This window comes from Batrachochytrium dendrobatidis (assembly GCF_000203795.2).
Source record: "Batrachochytrium dendrobatidis JAM81 unplaced genomic scaffold BATDEscaffold_7, whole genome shotgun sequence".
NCBI classification, from domain to species: domain Eukaryota; kingdom Fungi; phylum Chytridiomycota; class Chytridiomycetes; order Rhizophydiales; genus Batrachochytrium; species Batrachochytrium dendrobatidis.
The window spans coordinates 1,227,501-1,248,816 of NW_006281105.1; the positions used below are offsets into that span (position 1 = coordinate 1,227,501).

At 39.8% G+C, this 21,316-nt stretch overlaps 10 protein-coding genes across 10 annotated transcripts; 6 read left to right on the top strand and 4 right to left on the bottom strand.

The window, feature by feature from the left end:
* Positions 1-1,041: 1,041 nt before the first annotated feature.
* BATDEDRAFT_25641 (linker nucleoporin NIC96) lies at positions 1,042-4,215 on the top strand (the record flags this gene model as incomplete). Its single annotated transcript, XM_006679430.1, has 2 exons — positions 1,042-1,834; positions 1,961-4,215. The coding sequence occupies 2 exons, from the start codon at positions 1,042-1,044 to the stop codon at positions 4,213-4,215; spliced, it is 3,048 nt and encodes a 1,015-aa protein (XP_006679493.1).
* Positions 4,216-4,670: 455 nt separating this feature from the next.
* Positions 4,671-6,094, bottom strand: BATDEDRAFT_12060 (uncharacterized protein; the record flags this gene model as incomplete). The annotated part of the gene is made up of 3 exons (XM_006679304.1): positions 4,671-4,994; positions 5,063-5,156; positions 5,235-6,094. 3 exons carry the CDS (start codon positions 6,092-6,094, stop codon positions 4,671-4,673), a joined length of 1,278 nt encoding a protein of 425 aa, XP_006679367.1.
* A 346-nt stretch (positions 6,095-6,440) lies between these two features.
* Positions 6,441-7,545, top strand: BATDEDRAFT_37088 (uncharacterized protein). Its single transcript, XM_006679551.1, has one exon. The coding sequence runs from the start codon at positions 6,485-6,487 to the stop codon at positions 7,526-7,528; it is 1,044 nt and encodes a 347-aa protein (XP_006679614.1). The 5' UTR covers positions 6,441-6,484; the 3' UTR covers positions 7,529-7,545.
* An 18-nt stretch (positions 7,546-7,563) lies between these two features.
* Positions 7,564-8,118, bottom strand: BATDEDRAFT_89248 (uncharacterized protein; the record flags this gene model as incomplete). Its single annotated transcript, XM_006679695.1, has 1 exon — positions 7,564-8,118. One exon carries the CDS (start codon positions 8,116-8,118, stop codon positions 7,564-7,566), a length of 555 nt encoding a protein of 184 aa, XP_006679758.1.
* A 57-nt stretch (positions 8,119-8,175) lies between these two features.
* On the bottom strand, positions 8,176-10,056 carry BATDEDRAFT_89228 (uncharacterized protein). The gene is made up of 8 exons (XM_006679696.1): positions 10,020-10,056; positions 9,466-9,843; positions 9,229-9,347; positions 9,040-9,149; positions 8,857-8,950; positions 8,666-8,776; positions 8,363-8,596; positions 8,176-8,296 (listed from the first exon to the last, which is right to left on the bottom strand). Exons 1-8 carry the CDS (start codon positions 10,048-10,050, stop codon positions 8,183-8,185), a joined length of 1,191 nt encoding a protein of 396 aa, XP_006679759.1. The 5' UTR covers positions 10,051-10,056; the 3' UTR covers positions 8,176-8,182.
* A 150-nt stretch (positions 10,057-10,206) lies between these two features.
* On the top strand, positions 10,207-11,023 carry BATDEDRAFT_25645 (uncharacterized protein; the record flags this gene model as incomplete). Its single annotated transcript, XM_006679431.1, has 3 exons — positions 10,207-10,291; positions 10,376-10,439; positions 10,528-11,023. 3 exons carry the CDS (start codon positions 10,207-10,209, stop codon positions 11,021-11,023), a joined length of 645 nt encoding a protein of 214 aa, XP_006679494.1.
* Positions 11,024-11,335: 312 nt separating this feature from the next.
* BATDEDRAFT_25646 (uncharacterized protein) lies at positions 11,336-14,283 on the top strand (the record flags this gene model as incomplete). The annotated part of the gene is made up of 12 exons (XM_006679432.1): positions 11,336-11,626; positions 11,712-11,973; positions 12,062-12,166; positions 12,260-12,366; positions 12,423-12,491; positions 12,556-12,660; positions 12,748-12,861; positions 12,960-13,255; positions 13,340-13,454; positions 13,528-13,923; positions 14,009-14,075; positions 14,153-14,283. The coding sequence occupies 12 exons, from the start codon at positions 11,336-11,338 to the stop codon at positions 14,281-14,283; spliced, it is 2,058 nt and encodes a 685-aa protein (XP_006679495.1).
* A 1,102-nt stretch (positions 14,284-15,385) lies between these two features.
* On the top strand, positions 15,386-16,976 carry BATDEDRAFT_19906 (GTPase-activating protein RNA1; the record flags this gene model as incomplete). Its single annotated transcript, XM_006679341.1, has 3 exons — positions 15,386-15,574; positions 15,714-15,803; positions 16,004-16,976. 3 exons carry the CDS (start codon positions 15,386-15,388, stop codon positions 16,886-16,888), a joined length of 1,164 nt encoding a protein of 387 aa, XP_006679404.1. The 3' UTR covers positions 16,889-16,976.
* Positions 16,977-17,071: 95 nt separating this feature from the next.
* Positions 17,072-20,227, top strand: BATDEDRAFT_89471 (uncharacterized protein; the record flags this gene model as incomplete). Its single annotated transcript, XM_006679628.1, has 13 exons — positions 17,072-17,216; positions 17,488-18,164; positions 18,257-18,322; positions 18,419-18,503; positions 18,593-18,600; positions 18,690-18,714; positions 18,778-18,896; positions 19,001-19,202; positions 19,282-19,321; positions 19,397-19,517; positions 19,645-19,866; positions 19,950-20,108; positions 20,189-20,227. 13 exons carry the CDS (start codon positions 17,072-17,074, stop codon positions 20,225-20,227), a joined length of 1,908 nt encoding a protein of 635 aa, XP_006679691.1.
* A 166-nt stretch (positions 20,228-20,393) lies between these two features.
* BATDEDRAFT_25648 (uncharacterized protein) lies at positions 20,394-20,866 on the bottom strand (the record flags this gene model as incomplete). The annotated part of the gene is made up of 3 exons (XM_006679433.1): positions 20,394-20,482; positions 20,558-20,681; positions 20,756-20,866. The coding sequence occupies 3 exons, from the start codon at positions 20,864-20,866 to the stop codon at positions 20,394-20,396; spliced, it is 324 nt and encodes a 107-aa protein (XP_006679496.1).
* Positions 20,867-21,316: the final 450 nt, after the last annotated feature.

Below are 21,316 nucleotides of genomic sequence, written 5' to 3' on the forward strand. Positions count from 1 at the left end.
GTGTTTTCATGAAAATTAGTTGCGATATGAGCAGGATTCCTAAGAGAGCGACGAAGATTAGGACTCGTAGAGTTCTGTGCAGAGTTCTGTGCAGGTCCACCTGACGAATAATGCATGGCAATGTGATTTTAATAATCAGCTACAATCAGCTACAATTGATGTAGTCGAGTTTATCAACAAGTGCAAGCTGCAATAAAAAATGAGTATTCGAACACTATAAAGCGCTTACAAACAAAAGAATTAAACTAACCCTTTATTGCTGTGTATATGCTCTCCCTTATGCTTGTTACTCAATATATTTTGGATTGTGTCGGCAATTTCTGTTACAAACATTGATTCTATTTTACAGCCATATTCATGTCAAATCAAATACTTTTCTGTATTGATCTTGGAATAAACAATGGTCACATTCGTGATTAGAAATGGATTATTTCTTTTATTGAAGCTACAAGTTGTTTGGTGTCAGCAGGGTTCAAGAATGAACAGTATAATGCTGTGTAGTGTAGCTCCAAACTTCGCGCTGTTTGTTGAATGGTTGGTAAACCGTGTCTAATTAGAGTTGTTTTGTGGAATGGAATGTTGTCTAGAATAAAGTGACCGTTTGGGAATGTTGCATGTCTTGACAGTACAGCGTTCATTGCTCCCTTAATCCCCAAACACAGCGATCGTCATACGAGGCACACACTATTAGACTATAGTTTGAACTGAAATGTTGTTTTTGGATTGTACTCTTTCACATCTGTTTGTATAGCCATACATTGTACAATCACCAAGTTTAAACCCCAACTCGTCCATTGCAATCCAAATATTTGATTCTATTGTACGAATGTTTTCAATACTTGACAAACTCTTTCTTGCCAATTCATCTGTTGGTTACAAGAGTGAGCTTTCACCAACATCACTTTGTCCAAGTGTTATCAAGTGAATACAACTGTAAAACTGTTCAATATTATCCTGAGGATGCGTATCCAATAAATTTTATTTTGAAATCAACTCGTTGCTGGATCTACCATCGCTTATCTATTTTAAACTGCTGCAACCATGTTCAGACAGCTACTAGAGCAATCTCGCCAGCTTACAAATCACATTGTTTCTCCTGGATTGACTCCCATTGATCGAGGATTAGAACAGATCGAGGCTCAGACTAGACGGCTGCTCAAGCGAGCAGGTGCGAGGCAAGACACTACTGCTGGTTCAGGAACCTATGCTGGATCTGCTGGTGCTAATGGTGGGCTGGCTCGCTCAGATGGAACTGTTGATCCCGCTGGAAACGAGTTTCATGGCATGTTGAGCTCATCAGATATGGAAGGGTTGTCTTCCACTGCCGTAGGTGGTCTGACTGGCAGTGGCCATCATACTGCAGCTACTCAATCCATGATAATCGATGGCTCAGACCCAGCCGTTTCTGCTGCTGCTGCCATCGACTCTCGCACTGCCTATCTCTTGGCTAAGCAAGGATTTGATCCTGAACGAGTTCAACACACTCTTGCTCAGATAGATCTTACCAACACTTTTGAGCCTTTACATGGTCTGCCCGATGCTGACATTGAAGCCTTCTTACGTAACGAGCATGAGAATATTGTATCCATTGCTATCGAGGAAACCAAGTCGCAGGTTGCCCAGGACTTTGAACGGTCGTTTGAGCTGCGTATTGGCAGAGACTGGACTGCTACAAAGAAACGTATTTTTGATCAGATGGGCCATCAACCATCAAGGTCGCTTCGGAATAGTCAGGCTGAGGCCAACTTGCTCGGATCCGGAGATAGAACCGATTCCTCCATCTTGCAACTTTCTAATAGTCGTCATACCGTATCCAATGGTACTGTGATTACCGGTAGGTCATTGGTCATGATTTTAAATGTGGACCCAAATTCGTTTATTATATTCTTCAAAATTGCAGACTGAAAGTACACTATGTACTAATTGTATTTATTTTTAAATCGTAATGGGCGGATACAAGGTGGTATCATCAGTCAACCTCGTATTCATGCATATGCTGCCGTGGTTAAAGCCTTCAACGAGGCTCGTCGAAAAAATATTCCATTTAACCCCATCGCTTCTTTTGGACGAGCTGCTGATAGTATGGCTGCCGACTCTGAACAACAATTGATCAGTCGTTGCTGGACTCTAATTTCCATGATGCTCGGTGGACGCAAAGGACTAGAAAAAAAGGCTCAGGGCCATTTCGCTACTGTTTATAAACTGGCCGAAGATCCCGATGTGTCCGAGCAAGCTACTTTGTTCCGATCTAGTCTAATCAAAGGGGGCCGATCTTGGCTACAGGAAGTGTATAGCAACTGGATATCAGATAACGTGCGAAGCCAATATGCTGAGATTGGCGGCATGCCAACAGTCCATTCAGAAGTCGATGCCCATCTTAAAATCACTCATATGAAGCATGGTAGATGGACTCTTAGCTGGCTTGACCTTTCTGTTGGTGGTACTCCATTTTGGGCCCATGTGTTTGTTTTGGTCCGTATGGGTCTTTATGATAATGCTCTCGAGCATATTCAGCGTCATCAAGCAGATCTTGCAAAAACCAACGAGCGTAATTTTCTTACGTATTTCAAGGCATGGATGGACTCTGGTGATGGTCGTTTGCCAAAGACTTACCGCGACAAACTTCTTGCTGAATGGAATGGTGGTATCCGTGACTATGCTACCAAGCCTCACCCCAAAGGTGATCTGTTCAAATATGCTTTATACAAGATTCTTGGTCGATGTGAAATGACCATCAAGACTATATCTTGCTCTGATGTCATTTTTACTGTAGACGATTACCTGTGGTTGCAGCTCATGCTTGTTCAAGAAGAAATTCTCCCAACAGATGCTGCTTACGAACGCTATACCCTGCGTGATTTTTCTTCTCGAATGCAAAAGTACGGTATCGATTATTTCAAAGCGCGACCCACTTGGTTCATGGTTCTTCTTCTTTGTGGCGAGTTTGAGCGAGCAGTGTCGGAGCTGCATAACGATCCAGCATTTTCTGCCGATGGCATTCATTTTGCAACTGCTTTGGCCTACTATGGTGCTCTGCGTGTACCCGAGAATCCTCGTGGCACCGCTGTTGGAGGAACATTTCTCAATATAAAACCCATTACATTGTCAACAGGTGCATCTTATGAAATTGCATACTTTCATTTTGCCAAGACAATTATATCTTTTGTTCGATCGTGGGGCAAGACTGACCCAATAGATACACTGCACTATATTTACCTAATTGGGCTGTTTGGTACACCTTTGGATGCTCGACAGCCATTGGTTGCATCCCCCGCAGACTTGCAGCGATCTGGTCGTGCTTTGGCTCCTCCTGCAAGCCACTCGGGACTTGAGTATACCCGTCTTGCTCATGCCATTGTATGCGAGTTTGTTCTTTCTTCCAAAATGTTTTCTGAAATGCTGGGACAAATTCGCCCTGATGGCAGTGGTCGCACGCCAGGACACATTGATACGTATCGCACCTTGCTCCATCTTACAAGCGATCAAGATTTTATTCAATGCATTGTTCTTGCCTCAGCCTACGATGCAGAAAACGAAAGTCGTTTAGAAGAGGCGATTTATCTTTACCACTTGGCTGGCATGCCGGACAAGGTTATTCATTTGCTCAATACTCATTTAGGTGAACGACTTCTCCAACAAACATTTTTTCAAACTGACGACATGTCAGCCGAGCAAGTCAACAACACTTCTACAATTCGTAGCACAACAGACATCTCTCTTCCACTACTATCTCTGACAACCAATCCAGTACAAGATACGGAGCAACTACTCAAATTTTATCAATCACGTCCACTTACAGCAGCGATGCTTACTACACAAACTGTGTCTACTTGTACTACCCTTGTACAACTTTCCAGATTCCATATCCAGCATGGTCAAGGCAGAGACGAATCGGCCTTGGCAACATTGTATACACTCAACATGTTTCCTTCAACAACGGATATAGTTGAAGTTCAAAGCAGGGTAGACGCGTTTTTGATGCTAGATGAATCGGTTGCCAGAGTCATGCCACAGATCATGTACATGGCATTGCAATCACTTGATCGGTTGTATCGGGCTTGGACAGAGCGTCGTGGAAGCTTTGGCGGTGATGGACGAGTTGTGGATGTGAGAGAACGAGCTAGAGCCTTGATGATGTTTGCTGGCTTGGTCCAATATCGTATTCCCTCAGATATCTTTGGCAAGATGAATCGATTGGATGTAATGATGGGCTGATAGGAATGCAAAAGCAGTTTTTCATTATGAGAATGATTGAGTTTTGGAAAATAGTTGAAATGTTGGCTGTTACAATAAGAGTCTACAGCCGTATTCACGTAAAACGGAGCACTAAATAAGAGTACCAAAATACATAATAAACAGCCAGTCTCATGATAATTCACACCACATTGCTAAACAACATCAAAGTAATCGAGTTCAATATTTGGATTAAAATGGATGAATCTGGTGATTATACACTGCATGGCTATAACAAAGGAGATTATTTCAGTTCAAAATTATAGTTTGATTATGAACATCATATGATGATTGTTGTATCAATTAAAACAGTCAACTTTTAGTAGAAAAGTGTAACGAATATTTATTCTGAAGCAAAACAAAGTCAATGCAAGACAAGTGTCCCATCTTACGCAAGTATGGCTACAGACAATTTGAAACACAGTATGCCATCATATTTATTTGGCGGATGTAGATTGAGCCATAAGTTGATCAATCCGTTTACCAACAGGCAAAACATCCACATGAGCACCAAGGAAATACTTTCTTAGTTTTTCTGGAATGCGAATGCTTCCATCTGGCAACTGATGGGTTTCCAGTAAAGCAATCATGAGTCTGGGTACAGCACAAGCTGTACCATTTATTGTATGAACAAACTCTGTTGCCGTGTGCGTATCTACGTCTGGTGCATTTGACGACTCGTTGGATGCGCCGGATTGCGGAAAACAGCGAATATTTAGTCGTCGTGATTGATAATCTGTGCAGTTAGATGTGCTTGAAATCTATAGTTATATGTGTTGAATGAGATGGTGTAATTTAAAATTAATACTGCAAACTAAGCTTAAATTACCTCTCCCCAAGCGTTTCGACCTGGCATCCATGCTTCCATGTCGTACTTGATATATGCAGGTGCACCCAATTCCTCGGTAGGCATATTCAAAATCCTACGATTCAAAAACAAAATTGAGTGCAACAGTCTTGATTCGACTTTTAAACATGGCAACCTTCAAATATAGTATTACCGAAAGCAAATCTCGAGCCCTTGAAAGATTTCTTTTTGAATCTGAATAAAGTGGTGAAACACATTCATGCTTTCGGTTGGTCGTGCCAATGTAAACAGCTCGACTTTTGTGAATTGATGCACTCGGTATAATCCACGATTGGTAGATCCAGATAGACCCTCGGCACGAAAAGCACGACCCATGCCTGACATGTTGATTGGAAGATGGTCGAGTACCTCACCTGCGTATTTTCCTGCAAGAGGAAACTCTGCAGTCGCAGAAAGACACAGTGTCATGGGATTGTCAGTATTGGTAATGTCTTTACCTGGCACACATGTCGATACGTAATAAGTCTGTGGATCGTCACTTCTGGGACTAAATCCACACGCTTCAAGTACTTCATGACGAATCAAATCAGGAACGAGAACAGGCGTAAATCCTCTCTGTATACATATATCCATAGCATAGCGAACTAGCGCCATTTCTAGCATTGCACCAGCATTGCGCAGATAATAAAATCTGCTCCCAGATACTTTTCCTGCTCGATCAATATCTACCATATCATGTAATTCTGCCAATGTCAGATGAGTTTTAAGTGGTGATTGCGATCCCATGAGTAGATTGGATTCCAATGTACGTGGAGAACCAATCGTATCAACCAAAACAGCTTTGGACTCATCGCCAACAGGAACACTTGGATGCACATCATTGGGCAAGTGTTTTGCTTCGTTAAACAAGTCATTATGTAGTTTTGATAGAGTTTCTTCTGTTGCTTGAACTTGCTGTTTGATGTTTTTTCCAGCTTGAATCAATCGAGTTTTAGTCGCTACACAGGCACGGATTGCATCTGCAGAAGCATTGGATTTTGTTAGTCGAGCCATTTGTTTTACTAGTTCGGCCATGTCTGCAGCAATCTGGTTCCGACGCTTCCGAAGTTCAGATACTTCAAACTCGCATTTTGAAACAGTGTTGTTTAGAGAAATGATATGAGCGAGATTGATATCAGTAATACGACGAGCAGTAAGATTGGATTGAATATGTGATGGATCGTTGCGAAGGTTTCTATAATTGAGATTAGACTGAAAGAGTCGCTGAGATGAGCCAGCCAAAGAAGTGAATGATTTTGGATTGCATGCGTACAAGTCAAGACGACGAACAGCTCTGCGTATTGTCATTCTATGCACAAATTGGTCAACCTGAATTGAAGTTGAACAAAATCAGGTTTCCCTCAAACATTCCTAATGCAAGTCTGACATCTTGACCAGACAAACATGAATGCCATTAATCCTTCTCTGCTCACTATCGAACGACAGTTTTGGCAGAATGTGCCCATGCGATCGTTTCAATGGGGGGATTCCATGCATGCGCTGCAAGATCCAAATGTACAAGATCAGCTTCTGCTCCAACTGAATCTACTGTCAATGCCAACTAATCATATTACTTGCAAGACCAACTCGTCTCAACTACAGCTCCGAGTATCAAAGCAGTATATGACGAGGTTTTTAAAAGGCTTGACCAAGACACTTGAAGCAGCCAATATCAAGTTATCTGAGCAACTTTATGTGACCTTGGCAAACACTATTGGTGCGATCGATGAGCCAGAAACCATCTGCCATCGATACTACTTTCTTCCACAACCCTTTCTGGACAAGGAGAATCCCATCAACCTCTATCACTATCAGAAAATTGCACTGGTTGAAGAGATTGCAGATATTTCTCAAGGAACGACTGGACTGCGAACTTGGCAGGCTGGATTACGAATGATCGAGTATATGGCATTGGATGAACCGGATCTGGTAGTTGGACGCAGAGTTCTTGAGCTTGGATCAGGGATTGGACTACTTGGACTTGCCATAAGCCTTATGGGAGCCAAATCTGTATGCATGACTGATGTAGCAGATTCTGTCCTTGATCGTCTGTCCGTCAACATTGCTCTCAACACACTGCCATCCGAGTCCAGTATTCAAACTATGAAACTCGATTGGGAATGGACTGATGCACAAACATTGGATGCAATCAATCAGATCCATGCAGGGTTTGATGTCATTGTCGGTGCAGATATCGTATACTCTCCATTACTAATTGATCCACTGGTCAATACAATTACTAATCTGCTCAAGGCATCAAATTTGCCTGCCATGGCCGAGTGTTGGATCTCATCTACTAAACGACATGAAGCTACTCAGCAATTGTTTCAGGATCGTTTGAATGCATCCGGACTAGTAGTTACTTCAATCCCACTAAAACCTGCACATTGGTTCCATTACGATGAAAATGCCAACTCTGTCCAGATCTTACATATCAAACTCGAATAAATGTTTTAATAGTCTACATTAATGATAGGCAAATGCTACAGTGTGATCTCCATGTGTCCAATGCAAACCAACGCACCATGAACCACATCGTCTTGATTAGCAAGCGGTTCAAAGTATTTCTTGATGGATTGAAGAGCATCGTCGTCTACTTGCACTAACTGAGTAGTGAATTGAAGCTGCGGTTGTCCATGATTGTGGTCTGTGACCGATATATCGTTAAACACTGCTGGATCCAATGTGGTTGATAATCGCACTGCATCACCACCAGTGCACATGACAGTAGAGATATCATGACTTGTGCTGGTTTGACTACTGGCAACTTTGACAGACCAGAAGTTGAGATCGGGGAGCGGACCATCTCTCCAACAGTCATGCGGTTGTGGTGGATTCAAGCAAGGTGTTCCCAAGAGTCTGAAGCTAGACTCTTGATGAGTCTTGTCATCGATGCACATGAAATGGCCTTGCCACCACCTGAATGGTGAAATGTATTTGGAATGACTAGAATGACTGCATGAGTTGGCACTGGGATCAGTGTTTAATGTAGGAGCAAAACAGAGGACAGCAATGCCCTTCTTGGTTGTCGATTCCATGTCCAATATCAGCGTATTCACGTAAAACACTAGCGTCAGTATGTGGTAAACATTTATTCATAAACTATCGTGTATACGGTGTCTCGCTGTAAGCTTGGGCCATAACCTCCAAACTATTCTGATCGTTCTGAATAAGTTTAGTAAAGTGACTTAGTCCATTCTGCATCTCCGAAAGAGCCTAGATCAATTGTCAAATAAATTAACATATCGAGGCGTATAGATTGACCAATTCACATCAATTTACCTCGAGCACTGGTGCAAGCGAGTCCTCGTCAACAATAGAAAACGTAGCATCATCACTCATACGCTTCGAGTCTTTTAACTGTTGCAGCTGAGCCCAAATCTCATTTAGTCTACCTCGGAAAATGGATGGCTTTTGAAGATCACGCTCCATTGATTCAAACCGTGACCGTAGAGCTTCCTCATCAACACGAATAGAATATCCACGATTGCGTAAAATCTGGACTGTTTTTAAAAGCTACCAAAATATTGTAAATGTCAGCAAATTCGCTTCCAACCACACCAAAACCAAACTCTAGGAATGTACCATGTAAGTCTTGTGAACCATCTGTCTTTGACGACGTCTAAATTCATCCAGTTTGACCAAAGTATCAACAAAGTGTTTTGTCTTGAGAGCATCCACTCTGGTCGCAATCATCTAATGCACGGTGTCAGAAAGCAACACTTGGATCAGTACACCTGGAAAATGCAATCAATTGCATACAAAACAAAAACTACCTCTAGCTTTTCTTTATGCACGGCTTGCTGCTGTTCTTGAACCTCCATTCTTTTTTTAAGATCTCCAAATCCAACAGCTAGTACAGGAACCATGCTGTTATTAAAAGTGACACATGTTTATCAGTAAATCATTAAAATTGCTTTACACTATGCAGCCAAAATGATTAGGCATTCAAAACTCACCATGAAGGATCAGGATTGTTCATTTGTGCTTGTTGGTATGTGCCCATTTCTTGAGGAGGAGGTTGGTATAAATGGGCTTCGCTGGCGTGAACCATATTGTAAAAATAAAACTAAACACATGACAGATATTTCATGATCAATACCAGCCATTTACCAAGTCTGAAATCCACAAATAGATTCAATCTCAACCTTAAAATTGCATAGGGGACTCTGAGGATTCCAGTATGCCTCCATTCTCATGATCGCTTCAACAATTTGCTGTTGTTGTTGCTGCTGTTGAGTTTGCACTAGCTGTTTTTGCTGTTGACCTAAAAGGATTTATACAATCCAAAGTATTTGATAGGTTGCATGATTAGTGTTTTAATAAAGGTACTGAATCCGGATAAAACTGCACTACTTTGATCTTTAACTCATGTATATACAAACCGAATAATCCAGATGTAGTCGACTGTTGTCCAAAGAGACCAGATCCACCTCCGAATGCAGCAGGTTGTGGCTGGGCAAACATCCCACCACTGCCAGCAGCATTGCCAAGTACATTACTTGCACCAATAGTTGTTGTAGCCGGAGCTCCAAATAAGGATGTACCGGGAGCAGATGTTGCAGGTGCGGCAGTTCCGAATAAAGATGAGCCCATTGTAAATGCAGGTGCAGTGGTTCCAAATCCACCAAACGCATTGCCTGCAGTAGTAGTAGGTGCAGCACCAAACAATCCTGTTTTTGGTTGTGCTGGTTGAGCACCGAATAAACCTCCAGATTGTTGCTGTTGTCCAGTCGTTCCAAATCCTGTTGTCTGAGCAGTTCCTAAAACCAAATTTACATGAGTATGGTATGCACTCATTGAATATCAACGATAGCACGACTGACTAGCTCAACCACATCAACTCATGCAGCCATGGTCGAGATGAACAAGTGGAAGTAATCAAGTTGCTCAAGTCTGTTTAAATCAATACCGATTCATATAAGCAATCAAGTATTACCAAATGCTGGAGCACTAGATTGCCCAAACATGCTTTAATAGAACAAATCTAGCTTGTCTGTTGCTGTTGGTCAAGATTCGAGTTTCTTTGAATATTAATTAAATTGATGAACGTCTACGATCTTGTTGATGCTTGAAACTGCGATTCCAATTCACTCAACATTTCATCTGGTAGCTAAACCGTAGCAATGGCTGACGATGATATTGACAACATGGACTTTGACTTGCCTTCTGAACTATTGACCAATATTGGCAATCCTTCCTTTTCTTCAGGTAAATCATCTTTTGCTGATATATTGCCGAGGCTTCGTGCTAAAACTAGCCACTACAATGGTATTGCCAACTAATTGAACTCAGGCATGCCTACACTTCAAGCCATGGGTCAAAGAGCTGATCCTCGAGTTCTAGAAGCATCAAAAAGGTGAGTACTATTATGACCTGTTATCAGAGTTGGTGATATCAACGCAGTAGCACAAACTCACTCCTACTGATCTATCAACTTGAATCAGATGGACATGTATATATCCAGTCTACATTGATCAAGACAAAAGCTATGCCGAAGGCCGTCGTGTATCTAAATCTCAAGCTGTAAAAAATCCGGCGGCAATATACATGGCAGAGGCCGTACAGCGACTTGGTCTAACATCAGTAGTAGAGCCTAAATGCCGTCACCCACGAGATCCATTCACATTCGGTCGTATCAGAGTACAGATCCATACAACAGCTGGTAAACCCATCAGTCCAATCTACTTTAACAAAAGACAGCTTTTGATCAAGATTGCATCCATGCTGCCGGCATGCAAAGAAGAACTAGATCAATCCGATTCAAAAATTGCTGGAATTGCTGCGCACTCGAGATCTGAACTGTCCAAAACGGTCGAAGAAGCTTCGCAGCCAAAAAGTGTTTCAAATGCAATCACAAGTGGATCTGAGACTCCTGCTATTGCTGCATCTTCCACTGTTTCTTCCACCTCATCAAAGAAAAAGGGCAAAAAGAAGCGTTAAAATTAGTGATTATTTAACAATAGCTTTTATAAATCATAATGAAATGCAAATGCCAAACTTTACATTGTTAGATTGTGGTGAGAGTCGAGTGATGTGATGGTTTGTATTAACATACAGGCCAACTATTCATGATAGTTCTTTGCCAAGAACCTGTTCAAGCCTCACATTCGCGCCAAATTTTTAGTCTTTATTGACCGTGTTCTGGATATTTGAATCGTCTATATTGCCTATTGGTGGTTTAAACTCCTTGAATCAACTCTTGATACGCTTTCCTGAAATATCAGAAAATATTTTTATTTGTCAAACTTGACTATGGCGCAGACATTTCCTCTGGTCTCCAACAAATCTGTAAAGATGAATAGCGAAGTGATACCTCGACGAACCAAGCTATCCCAAAACCAAGGTGGTTTAAGTGTCCTTGCATCAGGGTTTGATGAAGACCCATTTGAAACTTCTGAATCAGATACAGATTTGGACACTGGTTTAGTGCAGTATCTGAGCCATCCGACAGAAAAAACATCTCAAGTGCTCAATAAGCCTATTCCTCCGTCTTTCCATTTCAAAAAACACAATTATTTTTCTGTATCTGATATGGGGCTTGATGTAAGTGATGCATAGCATGGAAACCAAATGCGTTTAAATACACTTTTTGTTGATGACTAATGAAAACTGGTCTTGATCTATATAGCTTGAGGATGAAATGGAAACATCTACTTTTGGCCAATCAGCGAATCTATCCAATACAGCAGTATCCATTCAGCAATCTCTTGCCTATCCAATTGGACACGTACCTCTTGCCCAGCACATCAAACCTAAAGCCCATGTGGCTCCCGCGGCTGATTCGGAAAGTATCCTCAAAGAAACTGATAATCAAAGCGTATCACAAAAAACACTTGCCAAATCGAATTCCAATCTGGATATTCAAAACAACACGGCAGTTCAACCTTTAGGTAATAACAATTCTATGCATCCCAATTGTTCTGGTGTAAATGCTGGACTATCAACAATCAATCTAAACCTATAGCTGTTTGTGTATAGATCACATGGAACAAATCATAAGCTTACAAAAAACAATCGAAAAATACAAAGCAGAAAGTAGAATTAAAGACAAAGAAATTGCATCGCTCAGAAAAGAAGTGGTTGGTGAGGCATCCTGCTGTAAATATGTGTAACCAATTTTAAATGATTTATAATTATTAATGTCTTGGCGTTATGATCAAAACATTGTGGATATAGGAAGTCAGACTGGGTTTCCAGTTGGAGGAGCAGATAATACAGTTACAGATATGCTTTTAAAACCAAACATGACAAAGGATGCCAAAGTAATTGAATTGGCTAAAAAGGTAATGTTGCTCGAGTCGGATTACAATAAGAAATACGTACTAAAACAGCGATTTAGGCACGCCGATTGACTGTCGCATATGAACGAGAACGATCGATGAATGCAACCCTCCAAATTCAACTCAAGGTATGTCGGATATTAAAAATATTGTCAAATCTAATATATGATGAAAATACTAACCTTGAAACAGCAACAAAGAGAAGCTGCTGTGTCTCGGCAGGAAATTGAATCTGATGATTTAAAAAAACTACCTCGACAGTCGGAAATCAAAGTTTTGAAGGATAAAATTGCGCAGGTATGCTTTCAATATGCATAAAATTCAACACTGATTGACAAATCAGTAAAGTTAGTAATCTCAGTCTATACTATTGTACTTTTTAAGATAACAAGAAAATTGGAGGAGGAGCGTATTGCTGGGCAAAGCCTCAAATCAGACATCAGACTCGCTCAAAAGGCATTGCTGCTAGAAATTGGTGACGATGCTCCTATTCAAAATGTAAATGGCTTTAAAGGTCTAAAAATATACGCTTTATTTTAACCTTGTTTTGTATACTGACAACTGATTGTTGGATACACATATCACTTGTACCACAGATTGTCAAGGGAGATGTAGGTGGATGGAAAGGTCGTGCCGAGCAGATTGCCTTGCTCAAGGATAAAGTCAAGGAATTATCGCGTAAACTTGCCAGAATGTCATCCAACAGCAGGATATCCAATGCCAACTTTACTGGAGAAGCTGATCATTACGATCTTAAAAATCGTGAATCCATTCAAAAGATTGAAAGCACACGCAAATCAGATTTGGATAAAGCCATTGCGGAGTTGGAACAATCACGCAGCAATACCAGTAGTATAAAATCAAAGTGTGATGCATTGGTGGCTCGCAACAGGTCAGCAGCATATTATATTACATTTTATTGATTTAAAGAATTGGATATTTACTAACCAGTATTTTACTGCAACACGTTTTGAAGAATTTTGGAAAGAGAGGTCAAAGATCTTCGAACCAAGATTGGTGTGTTATTGCGAAAAGGGGAAAACGATGATCGTCTTATTCAAGCTCTAAAACAAGACGCTTTCAAAACAAAGGTAGTGTATTTTGTTTTGACTTGATAACATGGTGGTGTAGCGCATAGTTGATGCTAATCTTATTTCGGACTAGTCTGACGCGGAGCGCGGTCAAGCTGCAATATTTGATAGGTTGCGTCTGCTTTGTGCCGATCAAGAAGGACAGATTCAGCAGTTGCAGACACAGTTACAGGAAGCCAGCAACACATCCGACTGCGTGAAAAAGCATTTTGCAACGCAAACAACTCCAGAAAATATAATACCTGCATCAGAGCAAACTTCTCAGATGAATGGATTGCAATCAATAATTCACTCGTTAAAGCTAGAGATTGAATCACTACGAACATTGAATAGTGAGTTGGAACAGCGACTAAATATTTTTCCAAGTCCTAGCGTGAATTGTGAAATAGAAAGAAAAGCACCGAGTAGTTGTTTAAAAGACGGCAAGACTAAAAAGAGAACAACGACAGAAGAACATGCAATACCCAAAGTAAGTCATAACTTTTTTACATTTCAATCTACGGTTTTAATCCATGATGGGATTGACCCAAATCATTTGCAATGTTTTCTTGTAGCAACAGGATGCGATTCGAATGCAAAACAAGCTTGATCTGTTAGTGAACGAGAATGAGGCTTTGAAAAGTAAGACATCCTATAACTGATTCATTTGGATGTTTTCAGATAAAACTTGATCTGACCAACTGCACTGATATACCCAGTGTCAATTCAATCAATCAATGATGCCAAGGCAAAAGATCTAGACATGTATAAAGAACTGTTAGATACCACTAGGTCCATGTTTGACAGAGATATAAAATCACTAGTAGATCGTCTAGAGCGCCAATCGTGACAATAGAAAATAAAAAATATCAAGGTATAATTTATTGTACAAAATATTAAAAAGTACAGGATCATCAGCAACAGATCTAGTCAGAAACAAAAGTTAGCGAACCGAATAGAAAAATGCTGAGCAATCATATCAGCTATTTACAGCTATGTTCACGTAAGATGAAACACTAAATAAGAGTATCGGATGTATAATAACAGCCAATCCCATAACTGATGCCAATCACCAAACATTGTGTTCTTTGAACTCTCTAGTTCATTAGTCTTCTAGTGGTTGGTATGAAAGCAACAACTGCATTGCCAAAATGTACAATCTTTTAAACTAGAACGTACAAGGTTAAGATACAACAATGTGGAGTTGCATTGACAACAGCAAAACCCAATATATGGGTCAGTAGGAAATCACAATAAATATTTAATCATTGCTTATTCCAAAGCAAGATAAAGTGTTCCATTTTACGTGAATATGGATGTAAAGTTTGAATTGCTCAGAAACCGGATTAATCTTTGAGCCATTAATTTGAGCAACTGTTCTTCTTTGTACAATCCACCTGCAGTTTAACTAATATATGCCATCAAACTCAAAAGTGATGTGGAGGAACAAACCACCACACACTTTAGATACTGCACAAAACATTCTTGTAATAAGAATGCAGCACAAGTAAGTCTGGGCCATTAATTTAAGCGCAGGCCGAATTGTGCAAATACAAAACGATCAGTTCAAATCCCATATTAGTACTATTCCAGAGGTGGCAGACACACCTGAACCAGAAAACCTGATACAGGGGAATGCAGTTACTAGATATGCACAACACAGCAGCCCGATCAGAGAATGGATAATAACTGGTTATCATCATCGCAACAAAAGTTGTTTTAAACAGAAACATTGCGACTTTTAGACAACGCTTACCAAGATGTGCAGATTTGTTCAGAAACTTCAATTAGCAAAGAAAATTTAATTTTGGTGAACAACACAGGCAGCACAGCCAATCAGCAATGAAACCGAATTGTCCAATCAAAATCCAGTGTCAAATGCCTGAGGGTATTGTTTGATAATCCATTACTTTAATGTGGACTAAAACAACTATCAGATTCCATTTTATATCATGAAGGTCGAGTATTGTTCATTGGTTGGCAAGGGCTTGAAACTCAATACTGTCGAGGATGTTGCTCAGTATGTGGCTGAAATAGAGGCTCTTGACGGCCTGACTACTGTGCGTTTAGGAGGCAACACTTTTGGAGTGGAGGCTGCGCGTGCCATTGCTGCTGCTCTCAAGAAAAAGGATCAACTCGAGGTAATTGAAAGTGGTTGGTGGTCATGTTGATGCGATTGGATACTGCAGATTTTTATGTAATCTGTATTTGGAAATGCACTAGTGTGTTTGATTTGTTTTTGTATCTATCGAGGCTTGTTACTAATAGATTGCTTTACAGGTTATTGGGTTTTCTGATATGTTCACTGGAAGATTGAAGGACGAAATTCCACTTGCTCTAGACGCCTTTGTCGAGGCATTTGAAGACAAGGTCAGTATAGATTTGTCGTTGTATTTGTAATGTGGTTGGTTTATACAGCGAGCCGGTACTACACAGGATAGGCCGAGACTAATGCCAAATTTATCTCATTAACCAACGAGCATTCCAACTACTGTTTAAAATGTACCAAATATGTTTAATCGAAACAAATTTAATATTAAATCTGCATTTAACTTTACTACACTTTATAGAAACATCTTGTTGATTTGGATTTATCTGACAATGCATTTGGCCCTGCTGGTGCCAAACCACTCATGCGACTTCTGACTAATAATCGAAACATTGAAACTCTACGTCTCAACAACAATGGTCTCGGAATCGAAGGTGGTCGTCTTGTTTCAGAAGCACTTATTGAAGCACAGAAGCTTAACGAGGCAGAATCACGTATATCGTCACTTAAAGTTGTGATTGTAGGACGAAACAGGCTTGAGAGTGCCGGTGCGGGACATTTTGCCAAAGCATTCGAAGCACATAAAAAGTCTTTACATACTGTACGCATGCCACAGAACAGTATTCGTCCTGAAGGAATCAGCAATCTGCTCACGTCATTGCGTCAATGCGACAAACTGGAGTATTTGGATCTGCAAGACAATACGTTTACGCGTGAAGGATCGCTTGCATTAGCAGCAGGAATTCCTCACTGGCCCAATCTCCGAGTGCTTGACATTGGCGATTGTCTTCTCAAAACATCTGGTAGTGGAGCCATCATCAAAGCATTGACATCCGAAAGCACCAAATTGGAACATTTGAATCTCAGTTTTAACGAGATCAAGGAACCAGCTGCAATGCTCTTGGTTATGATGTTGGCCAACAAGACTTGTATCGAGTCTATCCAACTTAATGGAAATATTTTTGAAAGCGACTGTGACTCAGTAAATTCGATTCGCAGGATGTTGGAGACGTACGACAAGGGGGATGCTTTGGATGAGCTAGATGAGATGGAAGAGGAAGACCTGGATGAAAATGACAATGATCCAGATGGACACCTTCTCGGAGAACCGATTTTATCGGACAATCTTTCTGAAGAAGACGAGATTGAGAAACTGGCGAAAGATATCAATGAGCTGGTAGTGTAGATCCGTAAGCTAATCAAGACTTCCAATGTACAATCGAGTGTGATTTTATGGAGATTACCGAATGAAAAACACTTGGATTTGGAAGGTGAAACAGTAGTCACGTGTAGTGTAGTTTGATCACGTGTGTAATCTTATAAACTCGCGGCGTCGAAACGAACAATTGCTCGGTTTCAATCATTGCAGATGGCATTCTCTGCTGAGAACGACAGCGCATACGGTTTTGGAAAGGGCTTGACCTCTCCTACCGATTTGGGCTACTCTATTCCCAAGGCCTCTCAGACTAAGAGCTCGCTAGTTGCGAACCCCTGGGATACTGAAAGTACTGCAGGTATGTCAAGTCTATTTTCACTTTATAGTCTGTAAATATCTCCATGCTTGAACTGCTCGATAAAGGTTTTTGCAGAAATACTTTCAACAATGGAATCAAGACGATTATTGTATAATGCGTAGATGGTGTTATGTATTCAAGCAACATTGATTTGGAATCACTTTACCGTCATCAAACATTCCTTTTAGCTGAAATCTACCAATTTGCTAAAATGTTTCGAGTATCAATGCTAAACATCACTAATGAACCCAACTGAATGCTATATATGTAGCCATACACAGATCATTGAATCCTTCCGTAAACAACAATGACAGTGTATTTTCAGCACCTCTCCCTCGACAATCATCCCTCAGCGAGACTGAACAGCAACAGCTCAGGGATGCCTTTTCTTCGCGTCCAACATATCGTATGCCAGCCACTACTGTACTAGGTCATTCCGTTTTTTCTCCAGTCAATCGAATGATTCATGACGAAGTTTTGCATGAAAGTTCCAGTAGCATGGAGTCGCATTTATCTGCATATCTATCTCCAAGAACAACTCCGGCAGAACTAGAACAAGAAACCGACCCTTGGCGAAGTGTTGCACAATCGTTTGATTTTTTAAATGGGAAAAATCACCCTAATACGTTCAATTCTATTTCATCATCAGATCCTTATAATAAAATTGAGGAATTGCGCCGTCGCTCATCCAACCTTCAATCAAATGGAAATGATGTTGAATTTAACTCAAAACCTGCAACTGGCCTTTCTTCATCCGTTCCTTCCACCTCAGATGCATGGCAAGATTCTACTCCAACTTCAAAAAATATTATTGATCAGCGCTCGTCTGTTCAGTCTAATGGAAAATCTGTTTGTTTGAAGCCCTCTGTAAACTGGTCTGATGTAATTCCTCGTGTGGGTCCTCATATCCCACTTCCTATCGAGGAATTCCCTCAAGATACTATCGAGGTACTGTATCAATTGAACCTGCCAACATTTTTAAAAACGCTAATTTTATGATTTTCATGGCATTGATTTGTGTTTATAATAACTGACTTTAGGTTGCAGTAGCACCTGAACGAGGAGGTTTTGTATTCAAGCATATCAATTACACTGTGACTTCTCAGGTACTAAAGCGCTTAATTGTTTGACAAGTACTGTCTTGTTTCGGTATTATTCTGCTATACTGTTTTTACTAAACTCTTTGCATTTACGTTTTGTAGATTAGATCTAGTACAGTTCTTCGTAGATATTCCGAATTTTGGTGGTTAGCAGAAATTCTCACTAAGCGATATCCATACAGAATTCGTAAGTCCGAGGCATTTACCCTTAATGAGTTGATTAGATACTTTGCATTAAGCTGACTAATAATTGCTTTTTCATGCACTTGTTTTTAGTTCCAGTTGTAAGTTGATATCATCACTGTTACTGGCATTATTTTGATACTAATGATTTTTTCAAAATGCACTGCCAACCCATTTGATTTACTTTTAGCTACCACCAAAAAAAGCTGTGGGAGGTAATTACTTTTTTGATAGATTTTAATTGCTAGACTACTTTATTCATCAAATATTTAATTTAGTGCATCAAGAATTTATTGAACAGAGACGACAAAGACTTGCACGATTTATTAATTTTGTTGTGAATCATCCCATTTTCAGAAAAGATGATATGGTGTTTATTTTCATGACATGGAATTCAGTAAGTATTTCCAGTTGATTTGATAGCCAGTCCTGTATAACTCAAATACATATCTTGCATAATATAAAACCTGCTGACACTGTTTTCCATATTTGAATGGCTAGGACATTCAATCTTTTCGAAATGCACAGCAAATATCTATCGAAGAAGAGGGTAGTTTATTGCAATTGACTGACACCATGAGGCAAAGTGTGCCGTTGGATGTTCACGATCGTCTTGCTGCATTCCAATCGAGTATAGACTTTCAATTACAACAAATACACGATCAGTGTGTAATTATGCAACGAATTATTCATAGAGCCCAAGGTGAGCATATGAACCTGTGTGGTGTGTTGCAACTGAGTGTTTTTGATTTTGTGATTGTACTCATAGGCATTGTATTTAGATACTTGCGTTGACTACGTTAAATATAGTGAATTTCTACGGTGCGTATATAATTTTATTTTTTTACTGATTTTCTTGAACACGCTTGCTTATGATGTTTTCAATGCGATGTATAGTGGGCTAGCTGAAAATCAGTATGTGGTAGATCCAAACTGTGAACACCATATCCGCACTGGACGCACATATAGACAAGTTGCAGGAATTCTCCAAAGCACAAGTCAGATTTACAAAGAGCAGGTATAACGATTTTGCCAGTGTTTAGTTGTTTCTATGATTCTTTTAATTGCTATACTTTATCATGTTTGTGCTCCAGGACAATCCGCAGTTATACTTATCTAATTTGATTGATCATTGATTTTTTCAGGCACAAATGACTTTAGTGGGTCTTATAGAAGGACTGCGATCACACTCTGAAATTTTAGTAGCATTTCATGATCTTCTTATTCGAACTGATAAAGTTCTTTCTGGATTATCAGTCGAAACTACAACGAAACGAATTCAGCTAAATCGTGCCAAACTGGCAGACTTGGCCAATAAAAAGGCCTCAACAAGGGAAATGGAGCGTTTATCTCATACCATTGACCAGGTAGGGTGAAGGCAGTTTGTATCCTCAAGCTCAAGATTTTGTATTGATGCTGACTCGATTTCCACCTTTTCCCATATATCTAGGATCAACGGGAACTTGAGTTTGAAAAGGCACAAGTCATCTTTATCCACTTTTGTGTGTGGAGCGAATTGCAATTGTATCATCGCTTGGAAGACCAAGTCACTAATCTGTACAAACAACATGCAAATGAGCAGATCCTTTCATATCGAAAACATTATGAAGTAATACTTTTAAAATCAAAATTGAACAATGCCACGTTTCGACTGTCTTTGCTTACTATATGCTTTTTAAAATGTATTAGATTTGGAGCGATTTGGTCAACTCACCTGGATTTTGCTGATTCCTACTATACCGACTTTTTTTGGAAAGCACTAAATACATGATATTCTATTTTTGACGTCTTATTTTTACAAAAGCATGTATATTTTGAAAAGTGGGAAATTTGATTTAAACTGCAAAATGCAATTCTGTAACGGATATTTTGAATCAATTGGCTGTTACCATCTTCATTTATATTGAATCTTTATTTCTGGTCGTTGTGTCTCTTGTTGGAATTGCTCAACCTCTTGCTTTAGCTCTGGGTTTGCAAGTAAAGCTATCATGTTGACCCAGAGCAAATGAGTTGTCAACATACGACACGATTTGAACATTATCCAGCAGATATGCTTACCCACTGCAAATTCAGGCAAATTGACTGGTCGATGAACAAGCACTTTTTGAATAAAGTATCCAATAATATTCCTGATTTCAGGATGCTGACGTATATAAAGTTCGTTTTCGATACGAAGCTGAATCTGTATACAATAAATACTATTTCAGCACTCGACCATTGGATACAACGAAAATTGGTGACGACGTTGAAATTCACCTTGTCTTGGTCAAGCTGAGTTTGCATTTCTTTATTCAGTACAATTTTTTTTGAGGTTGCATGTGCTACGACTTGATTGGTAAGCTCAAGATTTGGTGATGCTGTAGCCATTTTGGCTGAATTGGTTTATCTGGGCAAGATTCGTCAGTACTCGACGCGTTGACATGCAAGCGCTGTGGTGATAACAGACAGTAAACGAGGTGATTCAATTCATTCGCATTAATTACCCAAAAGCTATAAAGCATGTTGATTTAAATTAATTTTACTATTCAAAATAAACAGATTGATTACTTGAGTTTGAGAAATAACGAGTATAAAGGTCTTTTTATAGACATATCAATTCCATCAGCAAATCCAATGTTTCTTTTTTGGTGCAAAACTAACGGATTGCCAAATATTAACTTACAATTGAATTTAAATGCATAATCTATCAACAGATGATCAAATTTTACACTTGTATTGCTCAATTTGAATATTGACATGTTTCCATCAATATCAGGGTTAGGGGTCAAATGGTTGAATTCATGGGTACTTGGTTGAAACTATAATAAAGCTAGTTTT

Excerpts from the sequence above, each read along its gene's own strand:
- BATDEDRAFT_37088 (XM_006679551.1), top strand. The coding sequence starts at position 6,485 with ATGAATGCCATTAATCCTTCTCTGCTCACTATCGAACGACAGTTTTGG.
- BATDEDRAFT_89228 (XM_006679696.1), bottom strand. The coding sequence starts at position 10,050 with ATGTTTGGGCAATCTAGTGCTCCAGCATTTG. Across the intron at positions 8,951-9,039 it reads AACAATCCTGATCCTTCATG|CATGGTTCCTGTACTAGCTG; the intron begins GTGAGTTTTGAA and ends TTTTAATAACAG. Across the intron at positions 8,297-8,362 it reads CGCTTGCACCAGTGCTCGAG|GCTCTTTCGGAGATGCAGAA; the intron begins GTAAATTGATGT and ends CAATTGATCTAG.